This window comes from Copidosoma floridanum, unplaced genomic scaffold (assembly GCF_036245765.1).
Source record: "Copidosoma floridanum isolate Cflo_tuat_1 unplaced genomic scaffold, Cflo_Japanese_pri ptg000030l, whole genome shotgun sequence".
Lineage (NCBI taxonomy): Eukaryota > Metazoa > Arthropoda > Insecta > Hymenoptera > Encyrtidae > Copidosoma > Copidosoma floridanum.
In genome coordinates, this window is record NW_028321907.1 from 14468919 (window position 1) to 14493853 (window position 24935).

General features: G+C 37.9%; 3 protein-coding genes across 3 annotated transcripts in view; 2 read left to right on the top strand and 1 right to left on the bottom strand.

Moving 5' to 3' along the window:
- The window catches only part of LOC106639698 (uncharacterized), a 107394-nt gene extending 85366 nt beyond the window's left edge, over nt 1–22028 (bottom strand). The window contains exon 1 of the mRNA XM_089596228.1: nt 21702–22028. The gene's annotated coding sequence lies outside the window, so the exon portion shown is untranslated. The remainder of the gene's footprint in view (nt 1–21701) is intronic.
- Nucleotides 6715–10440, top strand: Xport-A (exit protein of rhodopsin and TRP A). The gene is made up of 2 exons (XM_014353344.2): nt 6715–7244; nt 9860–10440. Exons 1-2 carry the CDS (start codon nt 7201–7203, stop codon nt 10197–10199), a joined length of 384 nt encoding a protein of 127 aa, XP_014208830.1. The 5' UTR covers nt 6715–7200; the 3' UTR covers nt 10200–10440.
- LOC106639635 (uncharacterized) lies at nt 10452–12386 on the top strand. Its single transcript, XM_014353343.2, has 2 exons — nt 10452–11280; nt 11621–12386. The coding sequence occupies exons 1-2, from the start codon at nt 10784–10786 to the stop codon at nt 12216–12218; spliced, it is 1095 nt and encodes a 364-aa protein (XP_014208829.2). The 5' UTR covers nt 10452–10783; the 3' UTR covers nt 12219–12386.
- Nucleotides 22029–24935: the final 2907 nt, after the last annotated feature.

Sequence of the window (24935 nt, forward strand, 5' to 3'; positions counted from 1 at the left end):
AGATCCACACGTATATTTATTTGCAGTTTTTTTTCCAAGTACAAATATTAGAACGGCTACCCTGACTCTTCGAAAAGTTGCTCTGTAAGTAAATAACTTTTTTCCCTTTTCCAATCTTGGTAGAAAAATACCAGAATACTGTGAGAGCCTGTACATTTATGACTCGTCATCAGAGTTATGAGCCAAAAATAAATAACAAACTATACAACTGTCGACGAGTATTGAAAGCTCGAGTCATCGCCATAAATCATAAGTCGCTGTTTTTACTTCTGGCCTCGTCTACAGTGCATGCAAAAACAAGGGCGATTTTCGTGAGTAAGTGCAAGAGTGTTCAAATAAACACCTTCCAGTTTTTCTTGCGCTTTTTTCACTTATTTTTATTCACTCGAATTCTCGCTCGGCTTTTTTCCGGTCCGAAGTGTCTGTAGAACTACACACAAACATTACTACGTGACTACAGAAGGACCTTCTAATGGCTGCGGCCAGTGTAGCCACAACTTAAGGAACATAATGTGAAATGTATAAATAATTTATATCGAGAGAGAAAGAGAAAGTGAAGAGTTTTGGCCATGTATGTAGTCCAACCTATAGGTATGTGTCTTTTATGCAATAGCAACCTCTAGAGAGTCACACTCCTCCTTTAAGGAACTGGGTTAAATTCTAATCTTAGCTTTATATCGACGAAAGGCTGAAGGTATATACGCTAATAGAAAAGTCAAAATGTCTGAGTTATTGAGAGTGAATCGTATTTATCAGAGTACGAGGACTGACTGATAGTATTTTAAATATTAAATAAATTAAGACTGTTCGTTGCAGAAACGGACATGAATCAGGGTTCGCATCAAAGAATTATATGTATGCGTGGTTAGATTGTGTATACATGTATGGTTTGTTGGTGGAGATAATAAAAATACCTGTATTTATAAAACAGCAAATACCACGTGCATCAAAATATTACATCAGAATTTCAAATGCGTATGTTCACGGATGATTACAGGTGAAAAAAAAGTTTTGGATCGATCCAGTCGACGCCTGCTTCACAAAACTGGAATATTTTTTATTGAAGACGTAAGAAAAGTAAGTACATGTAAGTGTACGCAAGGAATACGTAACTCTTAAATTATAACGATATACAGATAATGGAAAAGGAGTAAACGATCTGAGTGGGGGAGGGACTTTTTATTCGGTCTTATCGAGAAATTGATTCTGTGGAGTTTATTTGTTCAGCTACGTGCACATCACGCACACACATAAGAGAGAGAAAGAGAGAGAGAGAGCTGAATCCTTTAGGAAACGGGAGAAGGAAATAATGGGGGAGACCGTAGCCGCCCTGGAAAATCTTATCTAAGTATATCACAGCGTGCACATTCCGATCGCAGCGTTTTCTGTGTTATATTGATACAATGCTGAGAGCCGCCTTATCTCCTCTTCCTCGTTCATCCTTTGAAGTTTAGAACCAAGTGTCCGTGTTCCTTCTATTCTTTTCCTCTTTTCTCGCTCTATTAGATCGAAGGACGTCAGAGTCCTGCATCACAGAAGTAAAAGGAATGGGAGAAGATTTAAGCAGATAGTAGCGTCCATCTGCCGCCGGCCAGCTGTTATCGCGCTCTACAACCCTCCTAGTTCTCTACGTGCTTTCCGGTCTTCATTAGCAGAGGTTGTAGTCGCGTTTGCCGTCTAATCGATATGTCAAGAGAGCGAACGAGCATAGATGGAGTGGATCGTGGAAAAACTTGAGAGAGAGGCTGTACCTGAGGCCATCCAAAGTGCAGGAAGGCAATTAACCGGCGCTCTCGACGAATAAGCTCGCACGAGTTCTAACGTTCGTTTTCTCGCACTACTGGCTTGCTAGTTCACGTAGTATTTTGATGCGATCAGTATTTTGATGCGATCGGTCACGTGTACGCATCAGCTGGTGCTCTCTGTGTTGCCTGCGGTCGATGAGTTTATATTGACTTGACCTGTGGATGTATCAAACAGTGGACTTGGTTCGTGTGCTCGATTTGGTGTGCACTCTGATCTCTGGAAACGCGTATGAGTAATGCGGACTCGTTAATTTTATAATTAAATCGTGGATCGCTTCGTAAGGATCAGAGCCTCACAGCTTACAGTTTGGGTTTAAAATAAAAATTTATCTTTCTTCTTTGTCCACTTTGCAAAAAAGAAAAGTAACGAAATCCACTTTGCAGGGCAGGCGCTTGTCAATTAGCTTGAGAGGGAAAGATCAGCTTCCTAGCTTTAACGGGCGCGAGAACATCCATCAGGGCAGAATAATTGAGTAGCCGCCCGCTGCACAGTAATCGAAGCTCCGGCTAAGCTGGGGCTGCTTATAACTTCCTCTGTCGGTTGCCATAGCTGCTGCATCGGGGAAAAAGTAAATAACGATTGAGGAAGGAATGAGTTAGCCGCGAAAAAAGTGACGATCGAAGCAACGTCGTCGCAAAATGGTATTACAATGCCAAGTGGAATTACGCACGCTCGGGTTTGGAGGAGAGGCAGAGTTGATGATGAGCGGCGGCTTTAATTCCATTACGAATCAATCTAGCTCGGGCCTTTGGCCTCTATGGCTCTCGTGACAGCATCGAGAGGGTATAGCCCTGAGCGTCAATCATTCGCGCTAGCCTAATACGAACAATTCTGTTGGTCTCCGAGGAAAGGAGACGAGGGATGTACTTGATATTGTCTCAACCTTTTCTCAAGGGTATATTGCTCCTATTACGGAAGATGTTATCCGACAAGTTTTTGGATAGTAAAGTCGGAAATAGTGGTATCTACTAGCGTTCGAGCCATGTCTTGGTGTATTTATATAATGTTGACTGTACACATCAAGTTTAATTTTGGTAGTGCAATCGAACAATGCACTTCAGTTTGATACCGTACTTGAAGATTGAAAGTGCGTATGTGCAATGAGAGTAAGGAAGAACTTTAATTTCGACTTTATGCTCAGAACTGGTTAAGTAAAATTGATTATAAATAGAAAATTCATGTTTCTTGAGTTTTTTTTTTTTTTTTATTACAAACGTGGAATGAGAATGAGGTCTTCAAACATAAAGTTCTATTGTATCTAATTGTAAGTATAAAAAAATGTGTGTATGACATACGAGTACATGTAGATTAATTCAGTACATATTTATTTTACTGGTAGGACTTTCACCCTTTGAACGATACATAAGTCAATTACTAATACTTGTATTAGTAATAATAATTGGTTTTGTCTATTTCTAGAATCGACCGAGTAAGCTATTGCGACTGTCGAAAATATTAAGGGTAAATATTAAAAATATTAACCTCTTTTAATATACCTTTTTAATATTTTTTCTTTTGTGTTAGTCTTTTTGTTCTGTATCTCTAAAAATATTCTTGAAGCCTTCTCTCAGAAAAATTTTTTTATTTGTGGGTGTAATTGATAATGTATCAAAAATCTTTTTTTTCGTTCGTTCAGAGCTTTTATTTTTATATTATACATCTGATTCCTGTCAACGGTTCATGAATAAAATTCTGTTTCTATGAAAGTTTGTCGTACATTACCTGGGGGGCTATAATTATGATACGCTCTATGATATGATCTTATGATATGATCTATTAAAAAGTCGGCATAACATGACTTAAACAAATCATTTTAACATAGACTTTGTACAAGATCTATTATAATTAATCGGAAAGATATATCTTTTAAGTCAACATTTTTATTAGTAGATTATTTATTAAACCAAGTATGTAAAGGTAGTCATATGATTTTGTATTCTGGATGGATAAAATAATTACATCTATAATATGCCGTAATTTCACCGTTAAAGCCGTCAAAATTTAACATTTCGAAAGCAGTGTATATACTAGACGTGCATGTAGAGAATAGCATCCACACAGCACATAGTTACAACTAACAAAGCATATCGATTCAGTGCACACGTTATAATTAATACGTTTCACCATCCATAAATACCGGCCTTTACAGCAAATGCAGAAGCCAAATGTATTGATCCTGGATACCGCATTAGCGAGAATCTTTTGAGAGCAGCCACTCCCGCGGAATATCTGCATATGCACGCCAAGCACAGGCCTTGCCGCAACTTTGGTTCGAAATAATCTCGAGCTTGCCTTTAACCAACTACAGCATCAGCAGCAGAACGGAGAGCCAAAACCCTTGGCATTATGTCCATGCAAACTGGAATCGTTGGTTCGTTCGAAACTCGCCCTCTGGGAAGTCTGTGTATTTATTTTTTGCGCTGGTTGAATTTGCGAGGGATTGGGCAGATTTCTTTTGTCGTACATACGAGCATGGTACGCGATCGTGAAAGCAGTTTTATTTGTGTTTTCCCTTCGTGGGCGTAAAACTGCAACAGAAGGTTACGGGATATTGCCCACTTTGGCTGTTTGCTACTGAAAAATACAAGTACGTCACTGCCTTTGTACAGAGTTTATTGTTTGCCTGTGTCTGACGCACCAAAGATTTTACTTTATTAACTTCTTACGAAGTGTATCTCGTTTTAATCCTCTTTTTTGTGATTTTACTACTTCTGACGTTTTAATTTATTTTTATGGAGCGCTTAAAGCCCCTAAATCAACTGGAATATTTTGACTTTATGAAGTAACACTTCATCTCGAAGTTATACGACAAAGACCAGACATAAAGTGCACTCGGCCTGTATAGAAGGTGTAATTTACTTTGTAATAAAATAAAAGTGAAAGCCACGTCTCTGTACTTTGTACCACAATAGGCACCTTCGTACAAAATATTCCGGTGAATTTTTTTCTTCTATTCTGTATAAAAAGTTCCCATGACATCAAGTGCACCTAACACCTCTTTGAATGAACTTTTCTTTACAATTACACGCACACAGTACTCAGTACAAGTAGTATCACTCGTACTATCTTTCGCTTACTTCCTTTCTCGCTAGATAAATCTTGGTACATAGTTATGCGTGATTACATATTCACACGCTTAATATATTCTCTCAGCATGGTGTATCTTGTGAGTATAGTTCAGAAATTCGCACTGATTGGTAGCAACTATTAACATTCATTGAATGGTGGTAACAATTTACTTTTTCTCTGTTTAGTAGTGGGATTAATAACGTTGCATGTCGATTTTGTTCTGTAGAGATTCTGAATGGCTGATGGTAACGTGTCTTATAAAAAAACTTCAACGCCCCTCCTTTTTAACTGAAAGAGAGTTGAGCAACTACAGGCAGTTATTTACGAAAAAGTAAAATAAAGAAGAAAAGCCAAGCAAGGAAGGAAAAAAACTGAGCATCCACACGCTAAGTAACTAGTGTGGAGTAAACTTAAAACAGTGGAGTTGAAAGTTTCACGCTCCTCTCTTATATATGATTGAATAATTTACAACTGCGCGCCCTTTCGAAAAATCCATACGGAGTTGTAAGCCTCACTATTTGTTCTCTTTTTTGCAGCTAACACAGTATGAGTATATATATGAGAAAGACGGAGACAAGATCCAATAATACCAGCAACTTGCTGGTTCTTACGGTGTAACTTTTTAAGCGAAACTTGTTGGCTCTGACACTAATTACGGGAAAGATTAGCAATTAATTTGACGGTGGGGGCTATAGATGCCGTTAATGCTAGTTGTCTGTCTCTCTCTCTCTCTCTCTCTCTCTCTCTCTCTCTCTCTCTCTCTCTCTCTCTCTCTCTCTCTGACCCCTTTCGTAAGTTGATACTTTTATGATACGGGGTCACAAGCTTGATTAATCAGTTCGATTATAATTTTCAAAAAATAAGCTGTAAATTGAAGGCAGTTGAGATCACATCATACTGTGAATACTGGGATGTAATTCATCGATTTGGTGCTAGTGTCTACGTGGTTTGAATTGTGTTGTGTTATTTTTTTGATGGATGAAAATCGATGAGTGAAAATCATGTATCATTGATTTTTCGTTCACATACATGTCATTTATTATCTTATCAGTCCCATTTATACAGTTGTTTTGTTGAGCTATATCTACATACAGAAATAAAGAAAATTGGACGTTAAACCATACAGCTGCACGAATGGTATGCTTATCTTATATGGGTGACGATGATCAAGCTGTGCAATGACCGTAACTGGAAGGAGACGCTAGCCGCGCCAATCTATTATCTTAAAAAGTGAACTTTATGTTAAGCACATCTCTAAACGTTGGCTGAACGATAGTGCATAAATTTGCGAGTTCTGCTGAGACAGCTTTTCTCCTTTCTTCTTTTTGTATACTTCGTAAAACTGCGATTGAAGATCTGCTGTGAAGCATTGGGGCATAATTTAGTGAGTGTCGAGAGGACTCATAATTATAGATTTGTTCGTTTTATTTTACGAGGATGGGATGGGTAGGGCGCCTATCGCTGAAAAAAATAATTTGATAGAGAGCTATTGTGTGTCAAAATAGTTGTGGTGGAGGATTAAGTGCGATATAAATTAAATTTCAAGTAAAGTCTTGATTCATAAAAATTAAGACTAATTCATTTTGCACAGTCAGATTGTAAGCGTCGAATTTTCACCTACTGACCGAAAAATTTATTTATGTGACACAACTCAAGCTGTTTGAACATTTCACTAGATAAACTTGCGAATGAGAACCATTTGCAGCTGTGGGGCATCCCTAACAAGATTATCGGAAAGCAGAGTGAGACAACGTAGGAAAACCCCGTCCCGTTGAGGAAGTAAGAAACCTTACCAGCCTCCAGTTGCCCGTAAAAAAACGAGGCTTTTGTTCAAAGCAGCTCCCTCAGTCATCACGCGCACATCCGAATCGTAAATCGAGCTCCAAATACTTTCTATACAGCCGTTAAGTCAACGAACCACTACACTCTTTGACGCGTAAAAACGTGCATCATTCCCATGCGCACTCGACAAGTACACATCAGCGCAATCGTGAGCGAAAATCGAATGAGAAGCATTTGGTGATGGTAATAAAGGCGATGGTGATCGATTTGGCTGCTGTGACAAGTGTCTGACATTAACTGGGAACGGAGGATGTGCGCACCGTGCACGTGAACGCTGGCGAGCGTTTCAAATCGGGGTGCATTACGTAATGGACGGTTATCCTCTTAGTTAAGGAAATAGCGTGCACGTCACGTTGCGTTATATTTGGTGCGATCCAATTCCTCGCTGCTGAAAGTGACAAAGTTGAAACTGCTAGTGCCGTCTGCACCATTGACATTTCATTATTGAGTTCAAAAGAAAGAGGTGATACTACGCAAACTGCCATGTCAGAGACCACGGAGGTTCCAAAAATCGAGATTCTTCCGAAGTAAGAGGGTAAAAGTCATATCAACATCAGTCTTCACTTGTCCTTTTATTGTGCAGTTCAACCATCTTAGGCTTATTCTAGTAGTAACAACATACCATTCACTCCTTGATAATCGTCTCTAACATCATATCTGCATTAAACCTTCCTCGAAGCTCTTGCATCCGCTAGAACAGACATGCACGTGATATCCTAAGTCCTGATCAACAACTACCTCACCCCTTCCCACAAATTTTGTCGACAACTTCGTTTTTGTCGATCGTTCAAGTTTGGCTCCTAAACAATATACACGCGATCAACCAGCCCTCCTCCCCCAACTACATGATTAAATGAGGATAATGGAAATGGCAAACTTCACGGTCGTGTCCAGAACGACCGCTTTTCAGACTCCGCGTGCGTTTGTTTCGCCCCAACTCGATGATAAATGCACAAGACTAAGAAGCATACATACACACCCAATATTACGGAATTAAGCTTTGAGGTATATAGTGCATAGGTAAATTGTGCTCCATCGACAAGAAGGAGGAGGAAACGGCTATAAATAATGTCGTAAAGCAAGAGGGATGGAAAATAATAAGCTATTTGGGACGCCGTAGTAGTTGAAAGTGGGGCGTTGGTTGGAAGTCTGTAATTCTAGTGGGTAGTAAAGCGGGAATTGTATTTGTATTTGGCAATCGACAATACATTTGTAACTTTAGCTTGTAAAATTTACAATTTCAGCCTCGATTTCAGCGCATCCTTACTACGGAAAAATATATTCATATCGTAGAAATCAGATTCGCTGTACAAAAGAAAAGTTGTATTTTCTTACCATGAACCCAAAGTGCAACTGCCGCTTTGCGCCCTCGGTAAGAAAAACATTATACGCAACTCGGGCACCAACCTACAACAAGCACGCCCTTCGGGCGCTCATGTTTGTACTTTGTGCCCTAGTGACGTAATGTACCATTTTTTCATAAATTCTAACTTAATTAATGCCGGGAGAAAATTTTAAGTGGAATGTGAAAAATGTTATTTAATACAATTACAGAAGATTGAAAAAGTTAATGTAATGGTGTCCATCATGCTTATTGAATAGAAAGGAAATAAGTTTTAAAAAACCACTATGTATAGTATACATGGCTCGAATTTTTGGTAAATAAATAAATTAATTTTGTTATATTGAATACATTAAGCAGTATTAATAAGAACCAACAAATTATTAATGATTCTTGTGGGTATTGTTAGAATTGAAATTAACCTGAACCTTTAGGTGTCGTGCATAATCAAGGATAAAGTTAAGATCAGCAAATGCAATTTCACAAGTCATACTTTGTAATTAAAATTTAGAATCATCGAAAACAACTGATTGGCCAAATACTAAGAAAAAACAAAAACAAAAAAAATTAAAAGCATTGAAAGAGACGAGCAAAGTGAGGGAACGAAAAGATGATACAGGAAAATTTCGCTCAAAACAGATACGGTTTACCAAGTGAATGTGCGTGTGTGTATAGGGTCGAAAATAAGAAAATAAGACCAGGACAAACGAGGGGCGACAGAAATTTCCAGCAACGCGAGTCTGACACTCGCTGATAGCATTAGCCTTTCTCTCTCGCTCTCCCCCACCTTCTGTGGCAGCTATTTCTCGCCTGGGCAGCAGAAGTAGCTGACCACAGATTTCGCACATTGCTAGGGTGGGATTCGGCAGCTGGGCAAATCTGGCACAGTCACGTTTGACGTCGTTAAAACGCGGGCTGGAGCCCCCTGTGGTGGTGGCCTACACTCCCCCTATCCTTATCTGCGTTAGCGTATACACCTAGCGACAGTGGCCTCCGTTTATCGAATTCTGACTGGCGAAAATTTCAATTTGGGCAAGCGCCTGCTACACCAATCCCTACTGGCTACTTTCCCTCCCTCTCTATCGCACTCTCTATCGTTTGACTCACTCCCTTGAGAGGGTATTGATTTATTTAAAAGTTGTATGTACGTGAGTGAGAACTCATTGTTGAAAGCTTTTTATCACATTTCTTGTTCCTTTTTTGCTCAATAAGATCGACTGCAACGGTCTATACTTTTGAATGTGCAGTTTTTTTTCATTTCACCAATTCTGACAATATTCATTTTTAGGAAAGAAGAAATATAACTTGAAAAAATTGTTTTAGTAATATCAAATACACTACAGTTTTTTAACGAAAAAAAATTTTTTTAGCTGATTTCACTTAAATGTAAGAATTTTCAAAAATATTGTACTACGAAAAATTGTAATTTTACACGTAAGTCTCGGGAAAAATTACGTAAAACCGCGTTGGACAGAAAATGGTTCACATCATTAATTTTTTTTTTTTTAACTTATAAAAACTACTAGACAAAAATCATATTTAAGTTTCAAAGAAATGCACAAGTTGTATTAATAATAAAATTAAAAAATCAGGTCAAGTTCGCAAATCCAGCAGCGTTGTAAGAGGAGCGAAATAAAAAAATATACGAGTCTGGCACTACCGCAATGCCTTTGCTTCGTTAATTAAGCTATGCAGTCTAGCTAATAGATTATGCTCCAATTATCATAGACTAAAACATTACACAGCTTCAATCAATCCCAGCAATGTTTAAATAATATTAACGTTATCTCACATTTTCAGGCGAGAAACTCGTCCAACGAAGAAACGCGTCACCATCGATACGAAAGAGAGCAACAACAACAAAAGTCACCGTCAACGTCAGGAGGATAAAAGATCCAGTGGCGGCAGGAACGACCGTAGATCGAAGGGAGACAAAAATAAAGAGCCGAGCAACACGCCTGACGATGACTCGGAGAACCAGGGTTTCACCGAGTGGCTGCGCTCGAGCGACGGCGTTGACACGATGAAGCTCTTCGTCATCGGTAACTCGATTCTCGTCGTAGTGACAGTAGCCTGGCCCCACATTAGCCAGATGTTTAGCCTAATACGCGAGCTTATCTATGGCGAGGACGAGTACTGAGAGCAACAGGGAGGACCAGAAGGGCAGAAGGAAATGCGGTTGTTTGCCCTATCTAAAATTGCATCTCTTTCTAAGAGGAGTGACCTCGTTCTGAGCTTTCATTGTTTGGGAAGAGAAATAGGAATGGACAAGTGAGTCGTCCAGTAACTCGCTCTACGGGGGAACTGCCCTGCACGTGTGCATCTGGCAGTTTTGTGCCGCTCGATTGACAAAGAGCTTTAGCTTTGAACTGTACTTGAGAAAAAAAGTGAAGTCTATCTTTTTCAAACCACATTTTTCGTAAAAGAGAGGCTGTTGTAATAAATACATCCATCGTTTCGTGATTATATTATAAGTGTTTGATAAACAATTGCAAGGCCAAGAGCACATCTCTGGCTTGAGTAAACATAGCAGTCCGCTTCCAATCACGAGTTGATCAACTGTGTCGTAGTTGGAGATATTTCCTGATAAAGACCTTTCTAGGTTTCTAAATCTTTCAATAAGCTCCAGGAAAACATACGTGCTACACCTAAGGGCCAAATTCCCGCTGTCCAGCCATTCTAGTCAAGCAAACAGCATTTATATTTCCAGAAAATAGCTCCAAAATGCTTGCTCTGATATTCCGTGGTGTTGTTTTTCTGGGAGTGGTAAGCTGGTACAGCTCAAGCGTTTGGAAGGCGATAGACGGCATATTTAAGGATCAGTTCCAGCGCTACCTCGACGCGGAATACAAGCTTAACCCGCGAATGCGCGAGCACGTGCAGCGTACTGAGATCGATAAACCGGGCAGCAAGCTTGCCGATGCCAGTGTGCCGAGCTCCTTGGGGTCTGAGACCGTGCAGCGGCTCCTGGAGACGTGCGATGGCCTCGGCGACGCCTGCACAGTCGATGAGGCAGTTACCGCGCTCGATCGCTCGAGAGACGAAAGTATGCCGCCGGCGGAATCCTTTGAAACAGCACCGGGTGCAGCTGGAGGTATAGGATTGGAGGAGGAAAAGGAGGTCGCGAGGCCAGTCTTGAGAACCGATGAGTCGGCATTCCAAAACGGTGATGCCGAGCCTCCAGACAAACGGGAGCTGCCGCTGGAGCCTGGGGCGATCGAGTTATGATGCTTTTTGCTTTTCTTTTGCTTTGTTTGCGCCTCGTTAGAGAAAAAAATTAGTCGAATCGTCACTGCGACGATTGTTGGGATTTTGTGTTTGCCTGGCCATGTGATTTATTGTGAGAAAAATCAAGCATTGCAGAGATTATTTTTGCAAAAGTAACTCTCAATGCATGGGTATTGTTGCAAAAAATATTTAGTCGTGTGTGAATTTTTTCGGACGCAGTGGTGAATGAAATTTGTAAAAAGATCGAACACATTCATGCTTTTATTATATCAAACGAATGCACAGAAGCCTTTAACGATTCCACAAAATACACAAAATAATTTTACATTTCAGATTCACCGCCAAAGAGAACATGGGAAAAACCACAAAAATAGACCTGGAAAACAATGCTCCATCACTCGAGCCAGAGTTCCCTGACAACGAAGAGCAGTTCGAACGGATTTCAGAACAACCGGCGATAAAAGCTGGGGAACTATCACTGCTCGATCCAAAGGAACAGTTAGAAGACCACTCACATGTTCGACCTTCGTGGCAAGCAAAAAACGAGCCAGCTCAAAAAAATCGAAATTTCCGTCGGAGCCCACTGATCGGAGCAAAATTCGAAAAGGTGTTAAAGCGTCGCGAGTACATCCAAGTCGAAGACTTTGGCCGAAAGCGAAGAGTCATAGCTAGTGACAACGTAGATGAGGAGGAGGAGGAGGATGAGGAGTGGGAAAACTACAAGGAATACGACCGGGACTTTTCCGAGTTTGATGACGAGAGCGGGGAGGACGAGAGGGCTCGGAGGCCCGTGGACGGGATAGCGGTGGCCGAGTTGCCGTACAGGCCTGCCGTCGACATTTACGACCTGGAGCGGCTCGCGGCCGAAGAATTCTGCCCGCTCACGCTCGATGACGACCCGAGCTGCGACGAGACCCGTGCCTGGCCTTGAAGGCTTCAGCGACTCGATGCCATTACGACGCTGCCAAGTCGAATCTTGACGTACTATTATAAAGGTGATCGATGAGCGCAGTTATCAATTATTGCCTCAATCGCGTTTTGTTGTAATCGCTTCGAGAAAAGTTAGTGTTTTTTGACTATTTGTCAGGTGTTAATGGTCGTCCATTTGGTACTGTACGTAATGCAATGTTGTATAAAAAATAAGTATAAAATATGTCTATTTACTGAGTCTAAATCGATACCTCAAATTTAAAACTAATCGTCCTCATTGCTGATTTTATTGACTTTATTACACATCCATTTATCTAATCAACTTTTGCTAAACTTTGCATTTAGATCATTTTTATTACATCAGTGATTGATATTTTTTTTTAAAAGTAACAAACCACAATAGTTCAAACATTCAACAAAAGATTAACACGTAACACAGCCATACTAGAAGATAATCCGAAACATTTTTTTTTTCAAATGTACTTCCTGTAAGCAATGGAGAGAAAAAAAGTCGACACACGCCTGTACGGTGCGATGCGGAAACGGAAAAAGTGCATGACTCGCTACCATGCATTACAAATTACAAATGACTGTCGACTAAGTAGCTCTGGATAGGTATTAATAGGCTCCACCGGGAAATGCCTCCTTTGATCGCATTCACATTGTAACGCCTAAACGCGACAACAATGGCACAGCCTGTATCAAATGCACGGCTGAAATTGTACTTTTGTTACGGCGAAACGTTACACCATTTATCAAATGTGATATTTAAATTACTGCTGACGGACGGAAGCCGCTTATACAAGTCTCTTATTCCATCTCAGATGTTGCTTATTTCTTTAAATAAACGGTACTCAGATTGTTGATTCCTTCGTGTTTTTTATGTATGAATAAAATAACAGCACGTTCATTATTTCAAAATCACAATAATAACAATTGTACAAGTTATTTTCATTTGAGTAATCAACAAAATACAGTGTGACAGTTTTATTAGATGTAGACTAACCGCTACGAAACAAAATAGCAGCTGTACATTGATGATTATGATAAAAGTTAATTCGAATCAAACACCAACATGTTTTTCCACGATTGTAGCATAAACACGGCAATGATCGCATAATCGTGCTATCCATTGGAATATAAAAAAAATCACATGCTTCCAACAATGAGATGGGCATGAAAAAAGCCGCTCTCTTTTTATAGGTCAAGTGTAACAATCAGAGAATCCCTCTCGCGCACACGCAATTGATGTATACATACAGAAACATCGCGTGCACGCAAAAGCAGCCGTTCTAATATATACTTGCAGAGAGGTATCACGGAGTTTTGCCTATCTTCGGAACAACACAGGAACAGGAAGCTACAGCGTTTCTGGTGAGGAGCTGATTTAACAATGTCCTGACGCCTGCTTCCATCAGATATGCGTTGCACGCCTTGCTCATACTACGTTGAGGTGCAGTGCAAACTATATAATGATACATGTTACGGGCGTTGGGTGCAGGATAGCGGGAGAAATTACGAATTCAAAGGTGGTCGTTAAAAAGAAGGGAGGAGACGCTGCTCGCTGATGTGCATGCCGGACGTGTATACCTACTCACTCGCGAAGATCGCTTTTGTTTTTAAATGGCGTAGTAGTACTTGCGAAGTTACAGTTATACAGCAGTGTGAATCTTTAATGCCATGCGATTGATTCTCTTTCTCTCTTTTTGATGGTTCTTACAGTTGTTGTTATTATTATTGTTGTTGTTGTTGTCGATCTGATGATATTGGAGCGTGAAGCGAAACAAGTGCTCTTGTTTAGAAATCTATGTTTTATCGTCGAAAGTTGCGCTCTTGCATTTTCATCGAACTCTGAATTCCTTTTTTTATTACCCTGAGTTAATACACTGTTTCTCTGATAAATTACATGACTATCCATGATAATCTTTATTCGCGCCAAAAGCAATGCAATACTTTATTTTAAAAAAAAATTTTTTTTTAAATTATTATAATAAATTCACAAAAACAATACCAATTCTATTCTAAGACATAACTCAAGCTTTAATCTGATTTTTCACAAAATCTCATCTATCAGCAATAAAAATTGGCCAGTTTCACAACAAACTTTGTGGCTGTGAAAGAGCTTACTTTTGAACTATCTCTCTAAATTTTATAAAATGATAAGTGAACAACTTTTTCCCAACGCATATAGCGACTATAAAATAGAGAATATATATTGTATAAATAGTGAAACAGATGATTTCACTATTTCAAAGAGTATACTTGTAACTTATTTGAACTAGCTCACATTCACTGTGACATAGCTAGTCTTACTGTGAAATAGTGAATTCTTACAAATAAGTTAACATTTCACCATTTCAATTAGTTGTTAAAGTTATTGTTGGTACCACTTGAAATAATATGTATGGGTTGTATTATTCTCTTCATTTAGATTACGAGTATACATTGGATTATTTAAGAATGTTGAAAATATTGTTTACTTGTGCTAATAGTGAAATTTTAACCATTTCAAATTTATATATTTTCAAGCACCAGACGAAAATGAAAGATACCATTATTCATAAACCAGGACAGTCTTTGTGTTTCTAGATTAGAAGGGTTTGGGGACTCTTTTTCGTCGTCACGAATTCTAAATTTTAAAAGAGGTTTCTGTAAGAGAAAGAGATACATGCAGGGAGAGAAAGCACCTGGAATGCGCTCTACTCTACATGCAGATAAGTAAGTAGGTGGAACTTTAAGATTTCAAGAAGTTTATTCGAATACATCGCTATTCTCTCACGGAAAAATGCCCAAGTGAATTTCCTCGTTAAAACGTTTTTTGTAACTTTGCGTAGGTGACATAATTAAATTATCATCGATGATGTATTGTTTCAGTTTGCAAACTGAAATTTACAATAATTTCAAAATTTTTTTCAGCCATATTCTACATTATAAACTCACAAAATTTTTCATTAAATAGTAACTAGAACTGATATTAATAGATTTTTTTTTGGATTTGAATAGTTCTTGTATTCTCCTTCTTGTATTCTCGTTCTCTTTTAAGATCACGAGAAAGCTCGTTTGTACTTTGAAAAAGACAGAAGACATGAAAAATCTCTGGCGTAGAAGTAACACAGTTTTATTTAAATTGTAATACATATCGTTTGCTTATGATTAAGTTAGTTATGCTGCTGCGAATAGTTTTGTTTATTTTTCATTCTTTATCGTTTTTTATGTTGTATAAAAATATTGGTTTCTTAAAAGTTTCTTTAACCTTATTTCTACTAAGGTAACTGAAAGTAATCCATTTTATTTTTAAGCTAGGAGTAAATTAAACATGTTTTAGTACAAACTATAATCTAACTCTCATTCAACAACACAGCAACAAACTTTTACTGAATGAATAGCCAACAGATAATAATAGCCAAAAGTTTATTACAAAAATGATAATTATAAATTTGTTTCAAGCTTAATTCTGTCATTCACAACTAATAAAGAAAAAGTGACCATCACTTCGATAACTGTTCTGCTGTAGCTTTAATGAAGGAACAATCAGGAAACTACCAATTTGGCTTATTATGGTACATTTATTACAATTTATTAATAAACATACCATCTAAAAATGCATAAGGCTATATAACGTAGATAGATTATAAAAGAAAACGAAGTTGCATGTTCTTACGGCTCGTACACTTTTCCCATACACGGAAGAGAGTTATTCCGTGAAAGATATTGATTCAATTTTTTTGTTTAACAAATCATTTGGTAATAAAAACTTTCTACGTTTGGGGAACTACGATTAATTAAAGTGATTACACGAATTTATCACGCAATGAATTCTTCACGATAAGGCCCGCGTATAGAAAGTTTTATCATTGATCCAGACTTTGCGTGGAAGAATAAGCACACAGTATACTTACGAATCTTCTTGGCGAAAGTATACTGTCTATCAAACTGATTGAAATCTCTTTATAATTTGCGTTTTATTAATACATTTATCGAGTAAAGTGTGTAGTAAATTTTTTTGGCAATTATTTTTCAGCAACAGACACCATGCAAGTGACAACCTTCTCGATTTAAAACTAATACATCAATCCTAGTGAAATTCTATGCTTAAACTTTATATGTTTAACGAGTACTTAAAAAAAGGTGTGCCCATAATAAAGTATTCCTATACGTGCACTTTTAGCTAACTGCTACGTGATAATTAAATTTTTATAAACATATTTCTGTAATATAAAACTAATTTGTATTACAGTCGATTTGGACTGAGCTAAAGTATGACAACGAAATGCTTCCAGACAATCAAGAAATACAATTGAGAATTCTAAATAAACTCTAGAACAGTGAATATATTGTTAACCCTCCAAAACACCGTTACCTCTAGTTCGTTTTGTAATTCATGGCATAATCCAGTAAAGCCCGCAAATTCCAATGGACCTTTCAGCCGGCTACATGCGCACGCATGCACCACATACAAGAGTTTCGTCCTTTCATTGTCAAGCTATGTTTCATTGTGTGTCTCGAGCTCGATACCCAAACTAATATATGCGCCATGCACGCACGTTTACATGACTCATCATCCTTTGCTGTACTGTACATATCTTGTGTCAAGACGTGTATAATAGGTACCACTGCCTCAACCACTGCTGTCTCCTAGTAATCAAGACGTGCAAGCCGATGCGTACTAATATGTGCTACCTTCGTCTTATTAAGTATGCCAGGCTCGACTCTTCTGCAATAAACTTTTCATACAATGACAAACTTTCTGCTTGTGATAAGTAGTAGAACGATTATTCTTCAATTGTTGATACCTTACTGTTAATTAAGTGAGATTGATGTCACTGGCATTTTCGAAAAATCACGGGGTATCGCTATATCGTGTGGATGATAGTGCAGAGATGTTGCTAGTAAGATAATTCGACTTGTGTGTATCATGCAAGTAGCGGTTTTCTTTTATGACATGTGTAATGGCTATCACTAACGTCTGTTTATTTGATTTGACCGCAAACAGTTACATAATAAATACGTGTTTTTAGGACTGTGTTGGACTGATGTGACAGTGTCATAAAACAAACGTATGCTGATTTTTCTGCTTCGAGGCAGTGATCAATAGGTAGGTCAAATTATATTAGTGGTTCCTACTTATTTACTGCGAAAAATTTACAACCCTCTCAGTTCATTTCAAACATGTTGTTTGTGGAACATAAAAATGTGTGCCAAATTTTTCTTTACCCATTTTTTGAGCCAAGACAGGAAATAATTCAAAAAATAAGTTTTTTGACAAAAGTTCTTACTGTGATTAAACTTTTAAAATAATCCAAATTTCTCTACAACAATTAATTTACGATTCATTTTTTGCACAAATTGCTTGAAAATTAAATTTTTGTGTTAAGTTTACTAATTCGATTTTTAACCTAATAATTATTTAATCTAGTACCACAACGCATAATTTTCATCTTAAAACTAGAACATCCAGAGGCCTACTTGATAGAAAAATTATCTAACCACCTGAATTATGCTATATTCTTGGGACTGTCGTATACCAGGGAAGATGATTCGGCTTGAAAGTTTTATAACACTTCACGCGGCTGACTACATTTTGTCGTATGCTTTTCTCTTTTTATGGCAGGTACCACACCCAGAGGAACAGCGAACAAATATAGACACGAGAATTTCCACAAAACAGCATATCTTCTTTTTACGATCAAATGTTACTAAAAATAGTTTGTGTGAATCCAAGAGCCAGCACCCCTTATAAAGAATTACACGATGTGGAGGTCTCACCAACTATTCAATTCCTCTCCTCAGAACATACCATATACCACCGATAATAATATATGCACATGCATAATATATCTCAAGCTCATCGTCCTCAACATATTTATATATACGAGTATAATACCCGCGTAAATGACACCTGCACCTGCACTCACCACCATAACAGCACTGAACAGTGCATAGAGAGTCATATGATCGTCATCCATTTAATTGGTCATTCCCACGGTCTGCTCTTATGCACAAACACGCTAGCAATTACAAGCCCGTAATACGTACACCTACATCCACTTAGTCGGCTGTTATAATTTCTCCAAATCAAGTTTTATCCATACAATACTTATACAACGTGTACTCTATTATATACAAATACCACATCGTCCGCAGCACTGTCGAGCAATCATAATTTTCCTTTTTATCGCCCAACCACTAGCTCTGCACATAATATTATTAAAATTACTTCGTCCATGCAAACAAGCTACTGCTTAACTCTCTCTTCCTCAACGCAACGACGCAACTGCTTAATATACTGCTGCTTAATAACGGCGCAAAGCGACAAAGATTACCCACGGTGTTCAATACTTCCCCACCGTAAAGCAAAATTTAAACAAAAAGAGGATATCAAATTAAATTAACGACAAGTTGGTAGTGTGCTTTATTTAAAATATCTTACATTAAAATAAAGAGTCCCCTCAGCTTACCCAATTTCAAAGATATAGACTCTCAGATCGCACCAATGACTCGCTCTTACTTATACTTTACCTCCTGGATCACACGTGACGCTCATAGACAAGGTACACCTTAACTTTATCTATATATAATATACCAAACGCAAGATATTTCTAAACATACATACGCCAAACGAGCGAAAGGCGGAGGCAGTTGTTACAAATGCTATATCATAAAATACCAGTAACAAACGCGAGAAGAACGTGCGAGGAATTGAGATCTAATGGTGTAGTCATGCGCTCTGCGCGTTTTCTCTTTCCCTCGGTTTCATTTGAGTGACGCTTAGAACAGGTAGTCTCCACAGTTTGCAGAAGGAGCAACGCACTTTTAGGGGTAGGATCGGATGTCTGTGGCCGCACTGTGGAGTTAAAGTCTGCTCGTGAAAATTCGTCTGAGTAGGACCTGTCGTTGGATGTATGGGTACAGGCAAGGACCAATGCTGTGCTCCGCGTGGGTCCCCCTTTCTCTCTCCCGATTCTTCTCTATTCTCGTCCTCGCTCGCTCCCTTTTTCCCCCTCGAGAGCTCTTTGAGAGGAATGCATAACAACGCCGAGGTCAAAGAATGCAAGCAGACCCTATATGTACGGAGTCTGTGCGTGTGTGTGTGTGCGCTGCTCTTTCTCTTTTGAGCTCTCTTGCTGACTGGCTGTCCGGGGTGCGTTCTGCGCTGATGTACCTGATGTGCGTATAAATAAGAGACCCACGCGTGTACTGCACGTGTCGGTCGTAGAATAGGCCTGTATGAACGCCGGGAGGATTTGTTCTTTTTTTTTTTTTCCTTTGTTTTGTTACTATTGGATATTTGGGTGGGGAAAAAGGGATGGTGATCATGATGATTACGGGAACAGGTTTAGTTTTGGTTGAGTGAACGAAACTTTTTTCAGAACGGGTTTTCCTTTTGGAGGGCGATAGAATTTTCAAAGCGGAAAATATGAGTGGAATGTAGAGTGTATAGCTATAGAAGCTAGAGTAATACTCTCGAGGCACGTATATATGAATAAAACGATCTAAAGTTTCAACGGATGAATCAGGTGAATCGCTTTTGTTTTGTTTTTTCCTTGTGGAAATAACTCTCTTTTTCAAGTATAATCATCATAAAATGCTGAATGTCGAATTGCAGTTGGAATGGTTTTACAAGAAATTGTGATTGCGCTGTTCTACGTTTTATATCAAAGAGCTGAGGCACTTTAAATAATTGTGATAAAGTCCTACTATCGTATTTTAATTCAGAGAAAATAACTAAACTCTGAAAAGAGCATCGCGGTACGCACTAAAAAAGTATAAGTATTATCCCAGTTGTTAAAGTATTAACGCATGCATAAATGGTACATGTGTAGGTAGTTTGGAATTTCATAATTTAATTTTATCTTGGTTTGCAGGAATTATAGTCAGAGCAATAGTAATCACAACTAATGATGTAGTATTGGACATTATTATAATATATTAAATAAAAGTGATACAATAGTTTAGTTGCAAAAGTAACATTACGAGAAATATAACTTTTGAAAAATATTTTCTATAGATATTCCTACAGTTGGAAAAATTTCTTGTAGAAAACTTTGTATCGTAAATAATGGTATAACTAAGCAATACATCAAATAAATTTTATGAATTAAAAATTAGTGACTAAAATAAAAATTATCCTGCACATCTGTAACCTCCATGTTCGAAAGGTTTCATTCGAAAACGGCAAATTCAAGTACGCAACTGTTAAGTTCAGGAGCGTCACTAATTTTCATACGTTTTAATCAGTATGACATATAAAAAGTACCTTTGTTCATAATGTCCTTTAATTTTTATACATTTATCCTGCCAATACCATGCACATAAATATCAAAAACTGTAAGCATCGAAAATTATTTTTACGAAAAATCTTAGTAACTTAGCAAGAACTTCTCAACAAAAGTGTAAATACATTTAACAGATCCCTTTTAACGCGCAAACAAAACCCAATAGACCAAAAATGTCTAGAGCTTTGAAACCCATGGTTCCTGTAATCTGTATTACTGTACCACGAAAGAAACGAATCAAAAGGAAGACAGGCTCTTCTGGATCTCTGGCCTCGGCTGAGGATGACAGTATTGTTCGGGGCCCTTCATCGCCTCTGTCCTTCTTCTTCTCGCTCCTTTGCATTTACTTTCTACGTTTCTGCTGCCGTTGATTTTCTTTGAGTGCGAGAAAGATGGACATACGTACGTGGACCCCCTGTGATTGAATGTATATACGTGATCTATATCCTAGTCGTGGTCATTACAGCTTTTATAGCCACTTTCGCAAAAGAAAATTTACAACGTAAAAGAAAAGGTATAGAAAGAGATTCTAATGCATGGAAAAAAGACAGAGGGGAAAGGTAGAAGCACGAAGTGTTCAGGATAAGGAGATGGTAAAAAAAAGAAAAGAAAAAAGGAGTAGTATTACGGCCAAAAAGAGAAGAAATTAGTGAGTGTGTGTACGAAGGAGAGGCAGAGCAGGAGAAAGAAGAGAGCTCAGGAGAGAGAGAGGGTCCAGAGTGCAAGTAAAAAGGAGAAAGAGCAGGGATTGCGAGGAAGAGGAAGGAGGGAAAAAAATTCGGTTTTATTCTGGGCAAAGCGAACGCCAGGCCCATTCTCTCGTTTTCTCCAGCTCTCGCTATCTGTGCATGCACTATATACACCAGAGCTTGAGAGAGAGAGGGAGGAAGATAAACAGAGAGCACGAGAGAGTAAGAGAGATGAGAAGGAGATAGGACCTCGTTTCTTACACACACAAGCGCGAGAAACGTCGAGTGGAGAGAAGGAGAGCCCAAGATGTGCGGAGAACTAAGAGCATACGTGTACGAGTAGAAAATATATATCATTACGCTTAAAAAAATCACAACACGCTTGCGGAATACAGTGGGCATCCACTGCCCGGTAACCGGAATGATTAATTTAATTTTAAATGGGTATTGCTCGTAGTAAGGGATGGACGTATAAAAAAAAGACAAAAAACACAACCAGAAAACCGTCTCCTTACTCACCTTTAGTAGCCACCAAATGCCGCACGAGCGAGCGAGCGATCGGTAAAAAGAGAGTCCTGAATTCCTTCCCGACAAATTTCCTATCTAAACTTGGCTTTGGGCCCACTGTATCAGTTGCTTGTTGCAACGTCCACTTGCTGTACTTGGCTGCACTCGCAGCTCGCGATCGACATCATTATTATCACTGTGACCATCTTAAACATCACCACTAATTTAGCACAACATGCACATTCAAGAATTGTGAAATATAACAATGTGCAGCATTTTACAGCCACGGTAACGATCCACTTTCCCTTATTTCTTCACTTTTTGCACAATATTCCACAGGCACTCACTTTTTTTAAAGGAAAAGATAACATAAAATTTGAGAAATAGCTAAAAAAAGCATACTCAGTGAATACTACTGATAATCTGCTGGTCAGCAAAAAGCCGGCGAAAAACGCGCGCGCATACGTTAAGTAGTCTACAGGCTTCTCGGATTTTCGAGCGTTTCTGTGCTGAGCTCAAAACAGCGCTACAAGACGCACGGCAACGCTCTCTAACCGATCTCTGTTGCTGCTATTGCTTTGACCTGCCTGCCGGCAGTGGCCAATAGTGGCTCAGGTACACCAGAGAAGAAAATAAAGAAAGGAAGAAAGAACAGCAGCGGGGGAGGATGAGGTGAAAGGGGAGCGGGAGAGAAGGGGACTGATAGAACCCTGCTCGGTTCCAAGAGAGAGAGAGAGAGAGTCAGGGGCCCGAGGGCCACCTGCCGCGCGACCTGCTGACGACTCAGGGGAAACTCGCGCTTGGGGTCTGTGTTTTGCCGAACAGTTGGAATCGCTGGGATGGGACTGTGGTTGCATGCGCAGGCACGTACCGACAACAACGGGCGGGATGGTAAAACAGTTTCTACACGACAAGGGTCTTACATGGATGTTTTTGTATCTACCAGGTGTTTGCCGAGGGGGTTGATTTTCATGCGCTCTTCCGGTTAAGCAATTAGTCAGGTGTTGTGCTATGAATCACGAGTAACGGAATAATTTGAAGGAAACGCATCGAAGCAAGACTGTAAAACCGTCGTCATAACATTGTAAATTCTGGTATTCCAAGTAACAAAAAATGTATACTCTAGTTCGTTGAAAAAGAGATCGGTTCACGTATTATTGTACGTTAGATTTAATCAGGATTAGCGATATAGCGATTTTGATATTTGAAATGCATCAAGTATAAATACGATAGCTTGCGTATACTCTTATTCAAGTTATTTGTTTTTGTCACGTATTATTATTAAAAAAAATTTTTTTAAGCATAAGAAAACAATTTTGAATAAAATCGTATTTTATGTGTCAACGTTCTTTTAAAAACTTGATAAGCGTCTTTACTGATTTTCTATTCAAGTTTTCAAAGTAATTTCAAAGTAAACCACTTCAGTTTGGACTTATGGTTAAAATTGTTTGAAAATATAATACTGAAAAAAAATTTAAAGCATGAGTTTAGCATAAAATTTTTTTATTAACAAGATTCTGAAAAAATCCTATATTCAGACCACATACCACTCCGAATGCCGTAGCATCTACCGAAAAAAGTTCTAACCATTTATTTAAAAGGCAAGCTTAATCACTAGCGCAGATTTCTACTGTATGCACTGATGTATAAAGAAGAAATCTGTGTCTTACGTATCTATCTCTGCTGCAACAAAAGGATCACGCTCTGCTCTTGAGGTATGGATTTTGTAAATAATGTGAGGCAAAGTATAGTGATGCGTGAAGATGAATAATATAGCTACAAAAAAATAGAAATCCCAACAATAATAGTTAGCCATTTATTGTATTGTGTTTCATTTTGTTTTACAAAATCATTTAGTAGGTTCTTGTGATCATTAGTAGTTTGTAATTTTTACTTTTTTTTGACGTTTTACGTAGAAAAAAAACTTTCAACTATATTACTTTTATACCTTAGTTGTTAATATTCTGCTAACGTTTCAGTAAGATGTCATGAATGTCATTTATTTTGAGAATAGTTTTTTGTCTACGAAACTTTTGTATATTCTAGAGTTAGTAGAACAAATATGTAACATCTGCTGATAATAAAATTTTCTCTTACCACTTTGTTCAAATACTAACCAAAAATTGTTCAAATACTAACGTAGCCATATAATTACATTTAAGTCAATTGAACAAATAGATACCAGAGTACACTGTTAAAAATGACCTTAAACGTCATGTTGATTGAATGTAAATTACATTAAATATTTCATATTTTAATACAATAGAAAAATTTAATGCATAAGTAATAAAATTCAATTTAAAAGAAAAGTAAATTTTATTGAATTTAATAGTTTTTTTTTTAATGTATGCATTAGTGCATAAAAAAATTTAATGTCGTAGTAGTAATTTTTATAATTAAAATAATGTGAAAACACTGGAAATAGGACTGATTGAGTTTGAGTAAAGAAAAAAAAACTTTCACAGCGTAAAAATTAAATGAAAATTGCTCGAAGTATTTTGTGATTTTGTACATTAAAAATATTAAATGGATGAATGATAAAATATTTGTAAAAAGAGTTTAAACTTTATTAAATTAAATAGGTTTTAAAAACCTTTTGTGCATCAGTACGTAAAAAAAATTAATTCAATAAGTAATAGAATATCATAAAAACATTGGAAAATTAACTTATCAATACACTAAAAATAAAGTACATATAATCAAATTTTGATAAAAAATGCATAAAATGTAAGGTTTTGCAAAGTGCTTTATTCTTTTACAAAGGATCTTACTTATATAGAATGTTTTGATACTTGTATCAGTGATTACAAATTAATAGTGGGCATTCAATCCTCATCCAAATAATATACTGTACCTATGTAGTGATGAGTTTCACAACGTACTCTATATACTTCATGATATTTTGTGTAAGAAATTATTGCTATTTCCAACTTCCATCATACAAAGCCAAGCTAGGCCAATAACAACCACTTCTCGATAACAGTGTACATGAAGTTTAACTAACTTCAGCTCTACCAAAAAATCTTCAAGTTGTTAATCAAAATTCAAATTCTCAAAATGTAATCATGTCACTTATCAATATCCTCTTGGCACCACATATCTATCTAAAGCAAACTGTATTAAGCCATGTAAAAAAAGCCACCTCAAAGCAAGGTAACGACGTATTGATTTACTCTCATGTAACACCAGTAAGAGCAACAAAGCTCAACAATCGTCAAGGCTGCCACTGGAGATAGCCCTAGGTAG

Excerpts from the sequence above, each read along its gene's own strand:
- Xport-A (XM_014353344.2), top strand. The coding sequence starts at position 7,201 with ATGTCAGAGACCACGGAGGTTCCAAAAATCGAGATTCTTCCGAA. Across the intron at positions 7,245-9,859 it reads AAAATCGAGATTCTTCCGAA|GCGAGAAACTCGTCCAACGA; the intron begins GTAAGAGGGTAA and ends TCACATTTTCAG.
- LOC106639635 (XM_014353343.2), top strand. The coding sequence starts at position 10,784 with ATGCTTGCTCTGATATTCCGTGGTGTTGTTTTTCTGGGAGTGGTAAGC. Across the intron at positions 11,281-11,620 it reads CTGGAGCCTGGGGCGATCGA|ATTCACCGCCAAAGAGAACA; the intron begins GTTATGATGCTT and ends TTTACATTTCAG.